The sequence below is a fragment of the Zootoca vivipara genome, chromosome 3, assembly GCF_965207765.1.
Source record: "Zootoca vivipara chromosome 3, rZooViv2.hap1.1, whole genome shotgun sequence".
Classification (NCBI taxonomy): domain Eukaryota; kingdom Metazoa; phylum Chordata; class Lepidosauria; order Squamata; family Lacertidae; genus Zootoca; species Zootoca vivipara.
In genome coordinates this window covers 89,438,391-89,459,973 of record NC_142586.1, presented here as the reverse complement: position 1 = coordinate 89,459,973, position 21,583 = coordinate 89,438,391, and the positions used below count along the sequence as shown (strand labels likewise).

At 42.4% G+C, this 21,583-nt stretch overlaps 1 protein-coding gene across 2 annotated transcripts in view; it reads left to right on the top strand.

The window, feature by feature from the left end:
- The window catches only part of CNIH3 (cornichon family AMPA receptor auxiliary protein 3), a 63,288-nt gene that overhangs the window by 23,824 nt on the left and 17,881 nt on the right, over nt 1-21,583 (top strand). For both annotated transcript variants that reach the window (XM_088666648.1, XM_035110676.3), the window contains exons 2-3: nt 13,579-13,647; nt 16,303-16,350. In XM_088666648.1, coding sequence (XP_088522774.1) covers nt 13,579-13,647; nt 16,303-16,350 — 117 coding nt within the window. The remainder of the gene's footprint in view (nt 1-13,578; nt 13,648-16,302; nt 16,351-21,583) is intronic.

Below are 21,583 nucleotides of genomic sequence, written 5' to 3'. Positions count from 1 at the left end.
TCTATTCCAGGCATCCCCAAACTTCGGCCCTCCAGATGTTTTGGACTACAATTCCCATCTTCCCCGACCACTGGTCCTGTTAGCCAGGGATCATGGGAGTTGTAGGCTAAAACATCTGGAGGGCCGCAGTTTGGGGATGCCTGATCTGTTCTGTTTGTTCCCCCCCCCTCCGTGACCGGCGTATCTCATGACGTTTTGAAGGATGGTATTTATTTTTGTCTTGTGGTTATTTGGTGGGGGATTTTTTTTGAGGGGGGTAGTGGTGCTAAATTTTAAAGTAAAAACCCCTTGCCGTGCCCCCAAGTGCATTGCTGTGAGTTATTTCCCCCCCCTGGGCCTAGTGGGGGCCTGGCAGGGGCCTACATAAAACAAAGGCCGTGCTGCGACCTGCGCTCACCCTCTTCCCCCCCCCCGGGCGCTCACCCTCTCCCCCCCGGCCTAGTGGGGGCCTAGCAGCCTGGCAGGGGCCTAGGGGTCTGATAATGGCCGCCTTGGTGGTTTCAGTTGCTTGGTTGATGATGTCAATATTGGTTTGTGGGTGTGGTGTAGATTTCACAGGAAGGGAGGGGGTGTACTGTGGGATGAATTCCACTTGAGGGCGCTGTTTTACTTTGAGGAAAAGCAGGTTTCTACCTGCCCAGGTGTGAAATTTGAGGGATTTTTTCCCCCTAACAACGCTCGGGAGTGGCCTGGATCATTGTTTTAAATTTTCAGGACGATCGGTCAAGCGGTTACGGAGAAAAGTGGAACACGCAGTTTCACGATTTTTACATTTTTATATATATAGATAATGGATGCTAATGTGTTAGTGCACCAGGCATGTAACAGTTAAGTTCTCTATGAGAACAGCAAGAAACTAAACAACCAGTTCTGTGCTGAAGAACGGGCTAATCTACCCATCTGGCTAATGGAAGGATGACTGTTTCTGGGATTAGGGAGCCTGCTGGGTTTTAAAGGCAGGTAGTTAAAAAAGAGAGAGAGGAAAATATCATTGATAGAGTTTGATTGTAGTGCTGTTACGGTATAATGCTGCGTACAATCTGGCTCTAAAGCAAAATGCACAACTAAATAAAATAATTTTGCCAATATTTAAAGTTTATGGATCTAATCTGCCCCTGTAGGGCTGCATTAGGAATTAATATTGTTCGATTCCATAGCTTTTTAAAAATGTAACTTTCATTGTGAACATTTGTTTTCAGATCATAATCTCATATACAGAAAATTCATTTTCTGTATACATGCACAAAATTGCTAAATTAATTGGATAGTTGTGTGGAGACCTTGTCCCTTCATTGTGAAGGGACTTCTGTCACTCAGTTGAGCCAAACTCTAAATCTATCCACTGTATGTTAGGGGGACAATTTCAACACTCGTGGTAAGCAGCTATTGGTCTCCTCAATGTATGATATTATAGATGTCTAACTGTTTTGAATATAGAAAGATAGAGTCTATAATTTAAAAGGAGGGGAGGTACTCTTTGTGCTGCAATTGGCATTAATGGACATTGGATGCAGAATCAATTGCAGACTATGAATTTAATAAATTTGTTTTGATACTAATTGTGCTTTGGCTGCAACATGAACTGATCATCAACATATAGTATACAGCATGCATCCATCTATATTAACTAACTCAATGAGAAGGCAAATGATCCCTCTCACAGTGTTCTTTCTATTAAGTATAAGCTCCTTATTTTTTCGTATCATGATATTAAGAATATCACATTGGGTGCTAGCACTAGATTTGCCTCCCCCTTCAGATTTTAAGAACTACTTCCATCTTCTCTTCCTTTTTGTGTCATCTTCCTCTCTTTCCGTGCACTCAGTCTAAACAAAGTGATAACCATTCAGTCTCACTTTAAGAAAAGAACAAATTGCAGGAAAAGAACCCATTTGGCTGCTTGTATAAAATGATTCATGGACATAAAGCTCTATGTAATTTTGATTTGATAAGTGGAACATTATGGAGTGATTGCTCACTTCTGACTATCTCAGAGGATTAAGCATCACACCTGCTCTATCTATGTAAATTCCAATAGGGCTGAGACTTGGATGCACAGAAAGAGATTACAGCTGTATCAAACATCTCCTCTTAGGCTGGCACTGAAGGGAGACTGAAGTTGGAAGCTTGCTTATCGCTAGCCTTCCTTATCTCTTGGGCTAAAGCTTGGCTTTATTTCTTTCCCAGGCTGAAGGCTGAAGATGAAATCCCTGCTGCATTTCAATAATAATAATAATAATAATAATAATAATAATAATAATAATAATAATAGAAGAAGAAGAAATGAAGCTAAGATTTGATAGTAAGTTCAGCTTCGAATCAACCAGTGGTTTTGTGTGTGGGGGGGGGGGTTTGGGAGGAGTTACACATTGAGTTAGGCACCCCTTTCAAATTTGCCAGGTCACCAAGAGATTGTCTTTGACCCTTTAAAAGCTACCAACAAAGCACCTATAGTTTCTGTTGCCCATTCCTTTTCTGCTCCTCGTTAGCCTCCCTTCCCTGGCTGCTGTATCAGGCAGGCAGAAAAGGCAAATTAAAGGACAAAGGAAGATGAAGCAGGATGGAGAAAGCAATGGGTGCAAGTCTTTTGCTTTAATTGGTAGCTTTAAAGCAGGGGTGGGCAACCTGTGGCTTCCAGATGTTGTTGTATTCATAGGAACATGGGAAGCTGCCTTCAGCCAAGTCAGACCATTGGTCCATCTAGCTCAGTACCGTGTACATCAGGGCAGCCCAACTTTTCATTCCAAGTGGACTGCAAGAAGACTTGGAACCCATGGGCCACACACTACCTTGTCGGGGTGGTGGTGGTTTAAGGCCAACATTTGATGCCCCCCACAGCTCTTGCACTGCCTTCCAAAAGTTAGATAAGTGAGGTGTAGGGCTTTGGGAAGGAGGCACAATGGTCTGGCAGCATCCTAGAGCTTTCCCACCTCCCTCCCGAAAACTCGGAAAGCACTAAATACTGGTAGTCTTTGGGAAGGCAGTGCAAGGGCTGGAGACGCCAAATGTTGCCAAGGGCATGCATTGCAAACAAAAAACAAAAAACATCCCCCCTGAGATTCCATATTGACTGGCATTGGCTCTCCAGGGGTTCAGACAGGGGTCATTCTAGCCCTTCATGGTGAGGTCAGTGACTGAATCTGGGACCTGAGCTGTGGCCCTGCTCCAACTCCAGTCAGCCCTAGCTGGAATGCTGTGGGCTGTAGTTCCTTCAATATCTGGAGAAGGGGGAGAAGAGGAAGAGGAAGAGGAAGAGGAAGAGGAAGAGGAAGAAGAAGAAGAAGAAGAAGAAGAAGAAGAAGAAGAAGAAGAAGAAGAAGAAGAAGAAGAAGAAGAAGAAGCCACCCACCTGACTGGGTTGTTCCAGCCACTTTGGACGGCTCCAAAGTATTAAAAGAACAATAAAACCTCAAAACACATCTTGAGTGTGACCAGACAATCTTACTAACTTCCATTCTCCACAAATAATGTTCATTAAATCAGGTTCATGTAGACAGTGTGTAGATGGACTGATGCACTGGACAAAATAAACCTGTTGAAGGGCAAGGAATTCCATAAATGGGTGGAAACATAAAGGTGATTTGTGAACTGCCAATTAGTGCCCATAGCAGTTTCCCTTTTGCGGCAAACAAGAGTTTGGAGGGTGATTTTCAGTAGAATTTCAGTCTGGGGGAAAGTGCTAAGCTCCATCTCCCTCCATGCTGCAGTTCTGATTGCCCCCCACCCCCAAACTGCTATTTAGATCCATGAAATCCAATCATATATTTCTTGAAATGTTTAGCCTGGCATTGATGATGGGTGGTTTGGTAGCTTCCTGTTGCTGTGGTTACTGTCATTAGAACAAGATGAACATGTGAAACTGCCGCAAATAGAGGATGATAATTGGTCCATCTAGTCCAGTGTTGTCTACTCTTAACTGATGGAGGCTGTCTGGTCTCTTTCCCAGCTCTGATACGAGATATTTTTTTATTTGGAAACTGAGTCTGGGATGTGGTGTATGCAAAGCAGGTGTACTTCCCTGTGAGATAACCAGCCTCATATAACCAACAGTCTTAAGTCTAATTAATGCATGAAGGAGTTAATACCATAGAGTAAGCTGTCCTGCCAGGCTTAATGAGATCACTTCCTCCCACCTTGGGAGGAACTAGGCAATCAGGCCTATCGTTCTTGCCCAGTCTACCTGAGAATCTCAGTGTGTGAAGAAGCTTGAGCTGGTTGCTCCAGCTCAAAGCGCATGGCTCTCACAAGCCACTCTTGAGTTCCTATATCAATAGTTTCCTTCACCAATTTGTAACTAAGCCAAGTTTTACTACCTGTACAACTTTTTCTGAATGCTGTATGGAAAAGCACATGAATCGGACCTTCAGAGAGTTTGTAAGTAAACCATTTTTAACCTACCAATCGTGTGGTCTTTCTCTATGCTCAGGGGAGAGGGAAACTTTGGAACTCATTTTAAAGGGCATATTTTAAAAATCTTAACAGCCTATATTTCCATGCTTTACTTTTGCTCCGTGATTTTAAATCTCTGCTGAGGTACTCTTGCCAAAGAGTACTTATCCCAAATCTGGTTCTTGGAATCCAGGAATTCTCCTTTCTGTGCCATAATTTTGCTCCTGTGCCAACACTTCCACTGAGCTAGAGACCCTGCTAAAGATGCAACCTCTTCTCTAATAGGTAGGAAGACTTTGGGATTTGAAGCCACAACCCTACAGCCCACCTAATGAGAAAAAGTGTGAGGCTTATAAATCAATGAGTCTTAATGGACAAAAACCAGGTACTGGTAGTACAGATATAGGAAAGCTGTTCTTTGTGATCACATATTCAGAATATTCCTATATTCAGTCATAAACTCTGAAGAATAGGATGTCTTAATTTCTCACCCCAATCCCGCAAAGGAAAACCATACATATGTGAAAACAGCAAAGAATGTTATGGATGAGAGTCTAGTTCATCAGTTGTAAGATACAGCTGATAAAGTGGACTATGGACCCCAAATGCTTATGCCATCATATATATATTGCTAGTCTTTAAAATGTCAGATCTCTTTGTTGTATTTGCCAACGTAGTCACCTTTCTGGGAATAAATATATATGATGACACTTTCGGGAGAAATACAATTTTCAGTGTGTTGTGCCCTAGCAGTGAAAATGCTATAGAAACATTGGCTATAAGAAAAAAAAATCTACCTGCAGCTTGCCATAGTTAGCTCTGCCTGTTCACACTGCTTTGGCTTTCCCTTTTTTGCACAGACTGAAACCTTTTTATCGTGGAATTCCAGATGGATTCCAATGCCATCAAACTGCAAACTTATCCAAAATGGACATATACTCACTATGCTCTTCAGCTGTAATTGGTACTCTTGAGGACAGTCTCTGCAGGAAATGGAATCAACATGGCTGCATACACTCTAATCTGTCTTAAAGGGAATATATTTTATCATTCCAGCTGCCCTTCTTCGTAGTGATCCTGAACTTCTTCGTAGTGATCCTGAACACTGAACTTGTTCTGCCTCTTCGCTGGATGAATAGGACAACCATTGTCCTTTTACCCCATTTTAGTTTTAGTGACTATAATTCACAATATAAAGACACTTTAGCTCCAAAGAATTCATTAGCATCTTACTCCTTTTGTTAAATCAATTTTCGTCCATTCTGGGCTTTCCAGTGTACCACTCTGCACTTAGTTTTGCATTCTTTTATTTTTTTTCAATGTTCCTTTGTCCGTCCAAAATAACATTGATCAAACTGGACAAGAGAGGCGATGCAAACAACATTACTTTCAGAACCATTTGATATGAACAACACAATCAACACATCCAACACAAAGATATTCCTCTCGGAACCTAGAAACGCAAGTCCCTAAAACACAGGTCCTCGGTTGTCACCACTTGAACAAGCCCAAACAATTTTCTATTTCTTTTCAAGGGAATGGAAATCTAATGAAGCACAGCCTCTTGCTTATCTCATACCTTCTGTATTCAAAGCTGTCATTGTCTAGAAGAATATGTACATCTATAAATATCTTCCCAATTGTTGTTCTGTTGAAATAGGCAATGGAACTACAGAATCATTGAACTGTATGTCACAAGGATGCTTAATCTGGAGCCTCATTCTATATGGACATGCAACTGGTGTTAAGGAGTGGGGTGTGAAGTCCGTGTGGTCAGTATGTTTATAAATCAAGGCAAAATCTGCACATTACATGGAAATGTGTTTGTTGCCAGTGCAAAGGCTAGCCTCTCAGAGAAAAATGAATTTTTGAAAGGACCTGTTTTGAGTGAAATGATGGATGACAAGGAGGGTGCTTGTTCCTTTCTCCACCAGTCTTTCCTCCCACTCCATAGAGTTTCCCCCACTGTTTACCCCCAAGGGTTTTGAAAAGCAAGAAAATAAGCAATTGTATGAAAAAAACAGGTTGGAGATCTGGAGCAGGGAAAAAACTAGTCTGGAAAGGGTTAAGTAGGCACTGGCTATTCACCACCCTTTCTCTGCTAAAAAGTCCCTTCCAAAAGTGCTTTTCTTCAGAAACAATGGTCATTGAGGCTGTTGTACATGGATTTGCATGACATACGTAATTTGCCCCTTAAGGCCAAACTAGAGTGCACTTTTTTGTTATGAAAATAGAAGTCATAGGCAAGCCTGAGCAGCCTGGCAGGGTGAGGTTGGGGTGGTAGGGAGAGGGAAAGTTTACTTCTTTCCCTCCTATGGTGTTGATAGAATCACCCCTCCAAAGCTGCTGTTTGCATTTCTAAGGGGATCCTCAATTTTGGCGCCAATTCAAACTGTCCTTAAAATTCAGACAGCAGCTTCATGAAAGCAATATTGTATTTTGTACATTGCCTGGAGATACATATGTGGGAGGTCATTAATAATTATAGAGGGTGAAATTCAACGTTGCGCTAAGACCAGCGTTCCATTTGCACAAGCATATCAGTTTGCCAGGTGGAACGATCCTCTTCCCCTGCATACTGTTCTGCAGGTTCTCATGATACCTCCCTTGCACAGGTCTTGCACGAATGGGGCTCGTTAGGTGAATCCTCCTCATTTTGTTTTTGCCAGGACCAGCGCAGGGAGAGAAAGAGTTAAACTCACCTTCCCTGCCCAGCCCCCAGCCCTGAAGCTGGTCATGCTTCCCCAGCTATTTACACAGCTAAAAACCTATGTACATTAATTTCCTTTACAAAATTAATGTCACACCTCATTTTGCCCTGAGTCTCCCATTCTATGAGCAGAACAAAAGGATATTTCAAGAGGGGACCAGGAACTAGGATTTGCAGCGGGGTTTTTTTTCTTTTCCCATTTCTACCCCACCCATCCGCCTGGATTTCCCCAGCCACTATGGGTTGGCTTCCAACAAAGATTTAAAATGCATGAAAATGTCACACATTAAAAACTTCCCTAAAGAGGGCTGCCTTCAGATGTCTTCTAAATTTCAGGTAGTTATTTATCTCTTTGACATTTGATGGGAGGGCATTCCACAGGGCGGGCGCCACTACCGAGAAGGCCCTCTGTCTGGTTCCCTGTAACCTCACTTCTCGCCATGAGGGAACCGCCAGAAGGCCCTCAACACCAACACTTTGAATTGTGCTTGGAAACGTACTGGGAGCCAATGTAGGTCTTTCAGGACCAGTGTTATATGGTATTGGCGGCCGCCCCCAGTCACCAGCCTAGCTGCCGCATTCTGGATTAGTTGCAGTTTCCTGGTCACCTTCAAAGGTAGCCCCACGTAGAGCGCGTTGCAGTAGTCCAAGTGGGAGATAACTAGAGCATGCACCACTCTGGCGAGACAGTCACAGGCAGGTAGGGTCTGAGCCTGCGTACCAGATGGAGCTGGTAGACAGCTGCCCTGAATACAGAATTGACCTGCGCCTCCATGGACAGCTGTGAGTCCAAAATGACTCCCAGGCTGCACACCTGGTCCTTCAGGGGCACAGTTACCCCATTCAGGACCAGGAAGGTCCTCCACACCAGCCTGCCTCCTGTCCCTCAAGAACAGTACTTCTGTCTTGTCAGGATTCAACCTCAATCCATTAACCGCCATCCATCCTCCAACCGCCTCCAGGCACTCATGCAAGTCCTTCACCACCTTCACTGGTTCAGATTTAAAAGAGAGGTAGAGTTTATACAGCACAGCTACAATAGACAGGAGCTAAGGCTTAGATGGGAATCTTCCTTCAAGTGTATCTTTTGAGCACTCAGCTGGAATGTGCTGCTAGCTGTTGGCAAAGGTAGTCTCAACTTGGAGCTGGATAAAACTTAACTTTTGTATCACATAGTTAAATATGCAAAGAATGGTTGCCTCCATGTCAGAGATCTTTAGTGTTGCTGTGGCATTGTTTTCCTGCAATTAGCTGGAAATGGATTTAAAATAGAGGGTCTACACAGTACTTAATACATTGCTGTATTGTCATCAAGCCTGGAGGCTAGCTTTGTGGCAGGCTGCAGCTGGGGTCTAATTCTGACACTGGTAGGTAAGAAGCAAATGAGTCAGAGGCAGGGGATGTGATCTCTGGCAGGCTGCAGCTAAGGTATGTTATCAGCTAAGCTGGTTGTTTCATATCTACGGTACTTTCAGGAGTAGAAACAAACGGCAGGGTTTAACTAATCAGGCCCATAAGCGGAAGCTAGCTGTGTGCAAAGAATTCCATTTGTGCAATGGGACTTCTCCCCCTCTCATCCCCCTACACTCCCCAAATTGACTCTTGGGTCTTGGGGGTGGGAAGACCCCCAGAACAATGCACAGGGAGGGGGGATCTTTCCAACTGGCAAACTGGGATGCTTGTCCTGACAGAACGATCAGCACAGCACTTTGTCGAATTCCTCCCAGAACTGTTTTCTGCAATCATTTGACTCTTATTTTAAAAGAATGTTACAGGTAGGTAGCCGTGTTGGTCTGACGTAGTCGAAACAAAATAAAAAAAATTCCTTCCAGCAGCACCTTAGTTGGGCTTTAAGGTGCTGCTGGAAGGAATATTTTTATTTTGTTTCAACTGAAAACAGGCCTTTTCCAGCAACAAGGCCCAAGATTGCTAAATGGGCCCGCCTGGGGGTGGGGTGGGGGGCTGAATAGGGAGCAGGGATACCTATGAGCTTTCGTGTGCATGCACACTTTTTCAGATACCCTGAATCTGAAGAAGATACCCATATCTGAAGAAGTGTACATGCCCACAAAACCTCATACCTATGACAAACTTAGTTCGTCTCTAGGGTGCTGCTGGAAGGAAATTTTTTATTTTGTTTAAAAGAATGCTTATTTTCCCATGTGTGCTTCAGCTGTTGTCAGGAGGAATTAAATGATAAGAGCAAAGCCTCTTTATTGATGATATCTGAGTTTAAATCATGTCAATTCTTATTTATGTTTCAAAAACTGTGTTGCCTTGGTGTGGCATCTTTAATCTAGAGGCTAATGATGTGGCTTGCGAAGGAGATTCTCTCTCGTTAAACTTTTCTGCATATGGCCAATAGTAACAGAACAGCTGTCATATACCAACCATTTTAACTCCTCCCCCCTGATGAATGCTTCTGTGTGCCAAGCCTTCATGGCCTTTATATCACATAGTATCATTGATGGAAATAATTACCAGCTGCAGAGATCTCAGTGGCACCACCCTCTGGTGGTGGCTTCTGCAACAGTGGTGGCAGTGACTCCCACAATACGCATGCCTAGTGGCAGAACCTATGCTAAAAAATTGAGGTCACACCAAAGTAATGCTTTGGTCCACCATCTTGAGTCAAAATGGCACCCAGCATCTAAACAGTGCTGAAGTCCTCCAGCCCCACCTTGGGAATCCTCATGCTGAGGTTGGTGATGATATCTAGAGGTTGGTGATGATATGCCAGAAAATGGGCAAAAGTCAAATGAAAGTGACATTTCAGTTTGTCTATTTGATTCAAAATGCTGTCCAGCATCCATCTTAGGAACCCTCATGCCAGGTTTGACAATGATATCTCAAGAGGAGGCTGAAACTATAGAGAACAGACTTCTTCTTTTCTTCTTCTTTCTTTGGCGATCACTCGTAGCTGAGTAAGATCGTCTTCCATAAACAATGAGTCCGTAAGTGACTGTGGAGGCCAATTCTGGACCCACACGTCCTCCCACAGTGGGGAAATTGGTTCCCGGGTGAGAGTTGACCACAGTGTGGATTTGCCAAGCGTGACTTCCTCTTAGCATGTTTCTCCCTTGCGTCCTGAGTTGGAGTGTCTTCAAAGCCCATGATACCTTTGGTAAAGGCTGTTCTCTAACTGGAGCGCTCACAGGCCAGTGTTTCCCAGTTGTCAGTGTTTATACTACATTTTTTTAAGATTTGCCTTGAGACAGTCTTTAAACCTCTTTTGTTGACCACCAGCATTACGCTTTCCATTTTTAAGTTCGGAATAGAGTAGTTGCTTTGGAAGATGCACAACATGACCAGTCCAATGAAGTTGATGTTGAAGAATCATTGCTTCAACACTGGTGATCTTTGCTTCATCCAGTACACTGATATTAGTTCGCCTGTCTTCCCAAGTGATGTGTAAGATTTTTCGGAGACAGACAGCTAGTCAGACTGACAAACCACTTTCCAAAATATGTATTAGGTGTGCTTGTGTACATTTTTGTAAACTACTTTGGGAAGCATTGTATTTTAAAATATATATTTTTCTTAAATAAAATAAGAAAATACTTAGAATTAAAGTATTTCGCATTTTTCAAAAAGCAATTTAATAGCAGAAGATTCAGGGTATTATTAAACGAAAAGCCCAATGTGAATCACTATTTAATATGACCTCAGCAAAACAAGATGTCATATTGTGTGGTCCCATATGTTATTCATACTTCTTTAAAAACGGGGATATTAGGTGATTCAGAATTTGCAATATGCTACAGATATAGCGAACAGGAAATAATGTTGTTAATGAAGGAAAGCACTTTCTTTGGCCAAGTTTTGAAAACTACTTTCAAACTCATGAGACAAAAATGAAATAAAAGATCATATGAAACACAAATAAGGGAATTAACCTCTCTGAGCCACTCCAGAAGGATACTGTGGTCAATGGTATCAAAAGTCGCCCCCCCCCCCATTATTTTTGATGCTCCCCTATATCTGACAAATGCCATGAGCCAGGGTGATCAAGGCAGTTTCAGCACCATGACCAGGCCTGAAAACAGACTGAAATGCATCCAGATATTCAATTTCCTCCAAGCAAACCTGAATCTGGACCTTCACCACCATCTTCAGCACCTTGCCCCAAAAGAGAACATTAGCCACTGGATGATAATTGTTTAACACTTGTAGGTTCAAGAAGGTTCACTTAAGGAGGAATAACAAGATAGCTAGCTGTTGGCAAATTCCTGCAGAATTATTGGCACATTCTTAGAACTGAATGTTAAAGCAAAGTATCTGCATTTGCGAAAGTTATGAGTTAGGGCCAAACTAAGAATGATATTAATTGTATGCATGCAGGTCCCATTTAATGAACAGAATGCATTTGCCAGGAATCGTTCGTTAGGTGAGCATTTGCATAACGAGTCCATGATTTACATTATTTCCTATGGAAATATTTCTAATGTGGGATTTGTCCCATCTCTCCCCCAACCTCCATGGTGTCTTCCTAAAATGATTGCAATCAATCAGCAAAAGAGAGACAAAGGTGGGGGACCTGATTTATCCGATCTCTCCTGCTCCCTGATTCATCTGATCTCGCTCCCCCTCCACTCTGTGCTTTCTGCCTGAAAATGGCTGCTACCGACCAGCAAGGCACAAGCAAACAAAGAATTAAGAAAGTTGACTGTCCGGATATCTGAATCTGCAGAGCATGCTGCAAGATATATTTAATTATTTATGTGTGGATAAGTGGATTTTTTGATAGTGAGGATGTGGATAGTGGGACCTGAGTGTATAAGTGTTAGGGAGCAATTAACACACTCAGTTTTTGTAATGTATATTCCACCATAGGGATGAGGGGAAGCTGGATCAGCTGCTGCATGTGATACCAATGAAAACTCTCCCATCTGCCATTAGCCCCTGGAAGTGAGCTCATAGGATTAAAAGACCCTTGGGAGTGATTTTAATCAAAACCACTTTAGGGGGCAAGAAGGAAACCCCCACCAAACACCATTGCTCTGATTCAGCTTGCCTGCCCCCAGCACCTATTTAAACTGGGGGAGGGGTGTGCAGGTTAATTTTCCTTACATACAATTATCACCTGTCCACTTCGTCCTGTCCTAGGTCAACTTGAGACTTCCAAGGGAGGCTGGGTTGGAGGAGTGTTACTTACTGAATGGGCAGAGATACACCCAAACGAATAAAGTCAAGATAAGCTGTTCAGAATCACAACAGGCAAGGCAAAGCACAGCCTGTCAGGACCCTGGACAGATCATTGTGGGAGAAGCTGGCTGGAATTCTCCTAAGAGCTGTTGCCTGAGCAACATGAAGGCCTGTCTGGCCTGGACGGCTGTTAACCTCATTCCCTTTGGGAGCTATCTGTGGTCCTTAAAGGGCCAGTGCATGATTCTACAGCCACTGAGTCATAAAGCACAGATACAGCAGTGTACACTCCATTGGGGTTGTCCTCTGAGTCTGAAGAGTCAGTAATACCACATCCTCTGACCTGGAAGGTCTTGGACTGGAAGATGGTGGTTCTCTAGGCAATGCCTCCTCCCCTTCTAAGTCTTCCTCTAAGCCAGGTGGAGGATAGAGGCCAGAGAACCTAACATATTTTGGCTCGTAATATGTCCACTCAGGTTGCTGGGGTATATTCTTTGGAGTTTTGCTCTCTGCCTGAAGCTAGATTTGATTCTCACATTATTTGTGAAGAACACTGAGATTAATAGTCATGTAGAAAAGGTCGTGTAAGTGTGGCTGCATATAGATACATATTGATCTGAACACACACTTCAGGAAGCTGACACGAGTATTAATATTTGGAATTTGTATCTGGGTGGGCAGAACACACCTACCAATAGATCACTCCAATTTGTCTACGTGCAAGAATCTTCGCGTACAAAAGCACAGAGAAAAATAATGAGAAAAGCCTTTTAAAGATAAAAATGCCTTGGCATCGCCAAGAGCTAATGACATGACAGACCAGTTAGCTTCTGAAGCCAGAATGGGGAACCTGTGACACTCCAGTTTTGGGTTGTTGTTTTTTTATGGACTGCAATTCCCATATTTGGCCATGTTTGCTAGGGCTGGTGGGAATTAAAGTCCAACAACATCTGGAGGCCCACAGGCTCTCCATCCCTATTCTATGGCACTAACACACATTAGATCTTTTTGCTGCTACTGAGTAATACAGTTGCTCTTCTGGTTTGTCTGTGGGATGAAAGTACTTGGGACCTGGGAAGGTGTGCATGGTTTTGATCTCTCAGATATGGAAGTTCAAACAACTGCCATTATCACATTTTTGTACAACAAATTCACACCAAGTAGCCTATGCACAGATGACATCAGTGCCAGTTGTCTTGGAGATAATCTGGATTGAATCTATTATAATTGAAAGGATGGATTTTCTCCATAGTAGGAGAGGATAAATTAATGGTGGTGGTGGGAACCTGTTTGTAAGTAATGTAATTTCAGTGTTTGAAAAATTTCTCTTGCAGATAATCGCATTTGATGAGTTAAAGACAGACTTCAAGAGCCCTATAGATCAGTGCAACCCAGCACATGCGGTGAGTTCTGTTCTGTTATTTTATAGTAATTTAGTTTTTATGGTAATGCTAAACTGTCAACAAAAATATGGATTTGAATCAGGATTGCCCAAAAGTGAATTTTATTTTAATATGTAAACAGGGTGAGTCTTGATATAATTATTTCTGATTCAGAAATGAGAGGTGTTGGAATGGAAAAAGGCACATACCAAGGGTTGACTCACATAACTGAAAATCAGCTGTGCTTTTGAAGGGCAAAGTCAACACGCATTACACATAGCTTGTCATATAGCGAAGTGGTCAGCTGATTATCCGGCCACTCTCATCATACAGACATGTTGACTCCCTGTGGGTAATATATGAGTGAAAATACATTTTAGTTGCATTTCTCAGAGAGAGATTGTTGCTCCATTGCTCCACCATAATGGCTGTGACAAAACTACCTCATCCCCAGAAATCCTGACAATGGGGTTAATGAGAGGTTAGAGGATGGTTCGCCACTATGTGAATGAGCCTTGGCCTCACATGCCCCTCTTTCCCTCTCCTATTGCATGCCAGAAGAGGATATCAAAAGCATCCTCTTGAGTTTTAAACAAACCACAGTGACCTGTTTTATGTTCAGAGTCAATGAATTGTGTTTTGTTTAAACTTGAATTAATGAACAAGCCTGGATCAGAAACAGTGGCTTACTCCTGACTTAATCCTGGGACTAACCAGAGAATACTGGTTTGTTTAAAAGTGGAAATAGATGCTTCCAATTTCCTCTGGAGCATATGAGAAGAAGGGAGAGGAGGAGGGAGCAAGCAAGCTTGAGACTTGTCATGGCTTATTCACATAGTGGGGAATCTACATTTTCTATAACATCTGAAACAGCTGTATATGGAGGCAAAGCAGTGAAGATTGTGGATATATGAAGTTTCCTCACGTCAAGTTAGGCTATGGTCTGTTTATCCCAGCACTGACTGGTGGCAGCTCTCAAAGGTTTCAGGAATAGCATCTCTCCAAAAGATAGGCTTGAAGAACAGCTATGTGAGCCTATGGCCCATAGTTAAATGACTAAGAGACCAATTGTAGATGCTGCACTGCTTAAGTCTGTTAACCTTTAATAACTACCCTGTTATTTCCAGAGGGAATGTAGAATTTGAATTCCCCTTGATGCCTGGCTTTAGCCAGCGCCTCATCCTAGGGAATCATTTTCCCTTTTAAGGATTTCAAGCTTTACAGCAGAGAAGTTATCTCTCTCCAAAGTTGCATGACTATGTATTCTTGCCACTCATGACCGCTGTAGGAATTCATGTCCATTTTTGCCTAGAGAAGCAGATTGAAGTCTCACAGTGTAAGAGGGAGATAGCCACTGTAGCAAATCAAATTAAACTTGCTTATGAGGTGAGAGAATTTGTCTCTGATGCAATAGCTGATACATTCTGTTGGTGAAAGGAAGAGTAGCCATGTTTATCTAAATAGAACCTGAAGGGAAGGCAGAGGGGTTTTCCCAACGTCTTTGAAAACCGGTGAAGCAAGTTGAGTGGTGAAATGAATAAATAAAACACACACACACACAAGGCAAGTGGCAGTGTTTGCTTAACCAAGCTGAAATGCCAAGCTTAAACTGGAAGACTAGAGAGGGCTTCCTTAAACTTTCTGGGTAAAGCTCAGGTCTGCCAGTGTTCATCACCATGGTTACACTTAAAGCAGCAATTACTTGTTGGATGTCTCTGGCCATAAAGGAAAAAAGTGTGTCTACACACAGTGCTGACTCAGACACCCCTTGCCTTCACTGCCATCATGCACTGCCCATTTGTAAGGATGTGGATCCACTCAGTGGTGGTAACCTTTACCCTATAGAGGAAGCAACTTCTGCTACACCATGGCAGATGTAAGAATGAACAGAGACTTTAACTAAAATGACTGAATTTACTAGATTTGAGGCTGAATCTGCTTCCCGGTGTCATCCAAATTATGTTGGTGGATAATGCATTACAATGGTTTGTATCCAAGGAAGTCGTCCCATTTGCACAAGGCCTTCTGCATGTGCAATGGAATCAATAAAGCAATCATTTTATTTGTCCCCTTCATCTCTTCCCCTAGGCACTTCCCAAATCTGTTCTGGGGATTCCTCCAACCCTCTGGAGCACATTTGGGGGAGCACACAAGGGGAGAGGAAAGGAAGAGGACGTTCCACTGTGCAAGCAGATATCCTTGCATGAATGGGATGACTTCCTTAGACACAACATTACATCTTGAAGTAGTGGGCACAGATTTTATTACCACTAACTAATTACTAACGAAACTCTACCCAAGTCAAGTGCTTTTCAGTCATTACTAGGTTGAAGAGTCAACATAGGTACAGCATTGTCTTCAAGGATACACCAATTCACCAGCTTCTTCGCATAATGAGGATGAACTGCAGTGGGGAGTTTTTTGTGTCCAAAGCACCTCTCCATGTGATTGAGACTTCTAGAAAATAAGAGTTTTCAATTGCATAGCCATGGGTACCAAAGTCTCCTGATTGCAGAAGTTAATCCTCATTGTGTCAAAACCCCAATACATGTGCACTCCCTCTTCATCACAGTACCCCTTGAGTTGAGTTTACTCTATTTGGATATAGTTTCCTTGATTCATGAGTGTCTTAAATTGTACCCTTTCACCCTTCCCTTTCTCTCTTTTCTTTGACAGAGAGAGCGATTGAGAAATATTGAACGAATCTGCTTTCTTTTGCGAAAGGTAGGAATTAACCCACGTCAGTTGTGGGCTTTGGGCTGTTCAGAGGGATCTGAACCATCCTATTGGTGTTGCTAGAAATAGCACTGGACCTTTCCTAAGGTTCCTCCTCCAGCAAGGAGGCGATAACGGCAGAATGGAAATTGAAACTGAGGTGACCTTTTAAGGAAGGAAGGAAGCTAATTAAGAGGGACTTCCAATCAGTCAATAATATTCTAAAAAGAAATGAACTTTTCAGAACATCATTGGCTTCACTTTAATAGCCTAATTTTTTTTAAAGGAAGCAGATGACTTTAGGAGGCATAATTTGGAACCTGACACACAACCTTAAATCTTTGTTCCTACGCTTTTTTCTATAATTATGCAACAATAATCTGATAAATGGCATACCTTTTATTGTGAGCCTTTTATTATGATTTTCAAACATTTGAAAGCGAAAAATGAGCACTTCTTTTAAGGGTCTTGGAAAGGCATTTGCTGCTTTCTCTTTACGTAACTTTTTGAGCAATAAACAGTTTTCTGTTAATTCTCTAGTGAGGTTACCTGCACAGTGGCTCTCACAGCAACCCCACACCTTGAGTGCTATGGGAAACAACAGTCTTACACTGGTGAGCAAACTCATTACATGTGGATATCCTATACATGTGTTTGCTCACCTTTAAACACCTATGTATTCATGCCTGGAACTGTCTGGCTCAGTCAGGTCCTTAAATGTGCACGGCATCGACATATTATCCACTTGCTCCTGGAAAGACTGCAGCTGTTCTACTTGCGTTCATTGTTTTCAAGGGAAGGACAATAGCTCATCATAGAAGCATTGAGTTGGAAGAGATCCTGAGGATCATCTAGCCCAACTCCCTGCAATACAGGAATCTTTTTCCCAATGTAGGGGTCAAACCCACGACCCTGAGGTTGTTTCTCATGCTTACCAGCCAAGCTATCCCAGCTCACTGTTGTGAGCACTTGGAATGAAGCTTTGCATTCAAAGGGCCCCATGGTCACTCCCTGTTGTTTCTGGGTATGGGGAAACCCTGTTAATCTATACAGTGCGAGCTTGATGGATCAGTGATCTGTCAGAGTATAAGGCACCTTCCTATCTTCTCTTTGCTCTGAGATACTAACACTACTGCTCTCCTGGAAATAGTTTCATTGTGTTACTTGCTAAGTCAGCATCCTTCTAGTTTCCAAGTTGTGCCCCAGTTTTTGCAATGTAAAGCAACAGACAGTGGTAATTTTATTAATATATGTGTGTTGCCTGGAGATGTCTTGCCCACACTGGTATTTAATTTTCATTGAGCCTAAGCATCCTTTGCTAACAGCAGAAGCAGTACCTTTCCGTTAATTACATCCTCCACGTACCACACACTCTAGGGAACAGGTTACTTTTCATACTCTTAAATTGTTTGTTAATACAGTCCCTTTTCCAGAGGTCTTCAGGGAAATGCTGCTTTTAATTGGGATATGTGCTTTAGGGAAAAAGGGAAAACAAGATAATTCAACAGAAAGGCAGTACTCACGGCAGACAACTGCTTACAGTAGCTTTCTCTGGATAGTAATTCTGGGGTATTCAAGGTTAGTGGCAGAGCTTTGGGGAGCAATTAGAACACTAAACTAGTTTATGAATAAAGTCAAATGCTGGGGAAGATGGATGCAATTGTTAACCCACGCTTCAGGTATCTAGCCTCATTATTATATTGCTTTGTGTGGCCTTGGATAATGCAGTGTGTTGTGTGCATTTCTGCTTCCTAAAGCATTCTCCTGAAATAACTCACTTGAATGAAAAACAAAATCTGTTAGGCACTTTTCATTTAATTTTTAAAAAAAATTTTTTTTTTAAGAGTTGATCTAATGAAAGATTTCACCTTAAGGTCTTTTTGTGAAAATGATTGGTTCAACCCATGACAATTAAAAAAAAAAGGAATTGTAAAACTTCACTGACTAGTCACATTGGAAGGAAAGAACTCCAGCAAAACTGACTATACTGTTGATACTTACTTGGAGGCCAAGGTTCCCCCATGCTATTTATGTGTGTGGTTAGATGGGACTAGCAATGTGAGGACCCCTCCAGGTGTCTTTTGTATTGCGTATTCATTGTGGTTTGAGCTTATGGGGCAATCACAAGCAATCCCACTTTCAATACTATTTGTGCCTGCAAAAGTTTTGTGGCACTCATACCACTTCCTTTCCAATCAGTGCATATCCTGTAACTTCCTGCTGAAACGCCCCAACTTTTCATATCACGAATGTTTGGGTGTGGGTGTGTCCTGCTTTGGTTGTTCTATTGCCCTTCAGATAGCAATAATGAGGTAGCTTCGGGGGACGCATCGCAGAACAACTAATGAAACAGAATAAAAGCACCTTTGTTGCACTAATGGGTCAGGATATACCTGCAGTTATAATACCAGTCTGGAAGGGTCCTAATACTCAGTATTCTTACTCAGAAGCAATTCCCGCAGACTTCAGAGAGTTCTAAGTCTGTGTAACTATACTTATTTAAAAATGCACCCAGTCCTATTTGAAAGCCTCTGGGTTCACAATAGGTTTAGAAATACACTGAAAATGTATAAAACACTGTACTGTAAATTAAAAACAATTGGGGGGAAAAACTGATCTGCTTAATCCTAAAGAGAAAGGCTTTGTCCCACACTCTGCAGAGACTTTTAGGTGAAGGAGCATGGGTGCACCCAGCATGGGGCAGGAGGGGGCAGCTGCCCCTCCCTAGACAAGCAAAAAAAGGGGGGAAAGCTCCTGCGCAGCAAAAAAAACAGCCGGCAGCGGAGAGCGGAGTTGCAGTGTTCATCCTCAGTGTGGACCATTCCCTGGGACAGGGAAGGATTGCTGGGTCACCTCTGTTGGTTTTTGCATCGTAAAGGTTCCCTCTAAGTCCCTTTCTAGCCAGCAGCTAAATCACTCTAATCCTAGTTACATTGTTTTGCTTTTGTTATTGTTGCTTGATTATTTTACTCTCGTAGCTGCTAGTTTATGCTCGCCTTGCATAAAGAGTAAATAATGCTCTATAATAATCAGTAGTAGTAATAGTAGTAGTAGTAAGAATGGTGATGATAATAATAATAATAATAATAATAATTTAATATAGAAAATAAATAAATAAAATTCTATCAATAATAAATTATATTCTTCAAATCTCCAGTAAATTGTCGAGATTACTAAATGACCTTTGGCCTAATTACTTAACCTAATCTTAGAGCTGTACCACAGTGAAGATAGCCTGCTTTGCATGCAGAAGGTCCCTGGCATCTCTAGGTAGGATTGGGAATCTTCTTTATGAAACTTGTAGGTTCAATCCCCATATGGGAGAGCCGCATATTATTGCATTACAGGGGGTTGGACTAGATGACCACTAGGACCCCTCAATCTCTGAGGTACTTTTCTGGGCAGAATAGTAGTGCTATTAACACCAAGGTTGCAGGTTCTATCCCCATATGAGAAAGCTGCATATTATTGCGTTACAGGGGGTTGGACTAGATGACCCCCAGGGTCCCATCAAAACTTTGAGGTACTATTCCTGGGTTGACAGGATAATAGTGCTGATAACCCCTATGATGCAGGTTCAATCCCCATTTGGGCAAGCTGCATATTATTGGTTGGCAGGATAGTAGTGCTGATAAAGCCAAATTTTTGCAGGCCCAATCCCCATATGGGATAGGTGCATGTTCTTGCATTACAGGGGGTGGGACTAGATGACCAGCAGAAGCAGATGTAGCTTGGGGGTCGCTTAACACCATAATCTTCAACATTCTCCTCCGGTGAGAGTACTCCTTAATTTTCCTATATCTTTAAAATATGTGGTTATTGAATTCAGTTTTGTTCCCGGTGAAGAGTTTGTGTAGCACAGTAGTCTGCTTTAACCAGTGTGCATGGTGGCAGGACTGTATATGCATTACTATGCCACACAACTGCTGGTTTGTTTAGTCCAGGTACGTAAAAAGGCCGCACCAAACAAACCTCAACATTTTCTTCAAACCCAAGAAAAATGATATTAGTATAAGACATGTAATTAGAATAGAAATTTTAAAAAATTCAAGCAAATAATTGTAATAGCTACCATATAACTACCGTAATAAAACACTGCTATAATTATATTTAATAAAATTTTGGTTTCATTCGCCTTTTCCGTGCTGAAATGTCACAACCTGGATGACCATGGCTTGCCCCCTCCCTAGATTTGTTCCTGGGTACGCCCATGTGAAGGAGGGGAAGGGAAACATCCATTGGACAAGCTTGCCTTCTACTCACACAATATTGGATATGATTCTGTGCTTTTGACAAATGCTCCAGAATGTTTGTGGACCACTGTCCACTGTTGCTGCATGAACAGGACTTTCTCTGATGTTGCATTTGCATTGCCAGGACCTTTGCAACAGCCCATTCCTGAAGCAGAGACAATCTGATCTTCATATGTTCCTTCTGCTCTCTGCAAATAGCAATGGACTTACCTCTTTAAGTAGGTGCATGAGACAGACACCGACTCCGAGGCCCAATTTAATTGTGGTGTCAGCTGTGCAAGAACTCTCAAATGTGTATCAGACCATTGGCTCACCTAGTTCATATCATTTGACTGGCATCAGCTTTCCGAGTGTTCAGGCTGGAGTCCTTCCTAGACCTGACCGCAGATGCCAGACATTGTACCTTGGACTTGCTGCATGCAAATAATTTGCTGTGTTTCTGAGCTACGACCCTTCTCCCTAAAGAAAAACTTACTTGTGGGACATACTGCACATCTCTTTTAAATTTGGTTGTCTCACTTATGTGTCCAGCATTAGTACACCAGGTTTCCAGCACCTGGGGGGGTGAACTGTGTTTCTTATGAGGAATGGTAGATGAAGTTGCATACATTTAGCCTGGATAAGAGGAGATGGAGAGAAGACATGATCGCCATCTTCCAATATCTAAAGGGCTGTCACAGGAAAGATGGAGCAAGCTTGTCTTCTCCTGCTCTGGAACGTAGGACTCAAACCAATGGCTTCAAGTTGCAAGAAAAGAGATTCCAACCAAACATCAGGAAGTACTTTCTGACAGTAAGAGCAGTTCAACAGTGGAACTATTTCCCTCGGGAGGTTGTGGACTCTCCTTCCTTGGAGTTTTTCAAGCAGAGGTTGAATGGCCATCTGTCATGGATGCTTCAGCTGAGATTCACACCATAGCTGTCAAGTTCTCCCTTTTTTAAAGGAAATTCCCTTAGGCTTCCTCGCGAGAAAAGGGAAAACTTGACAGC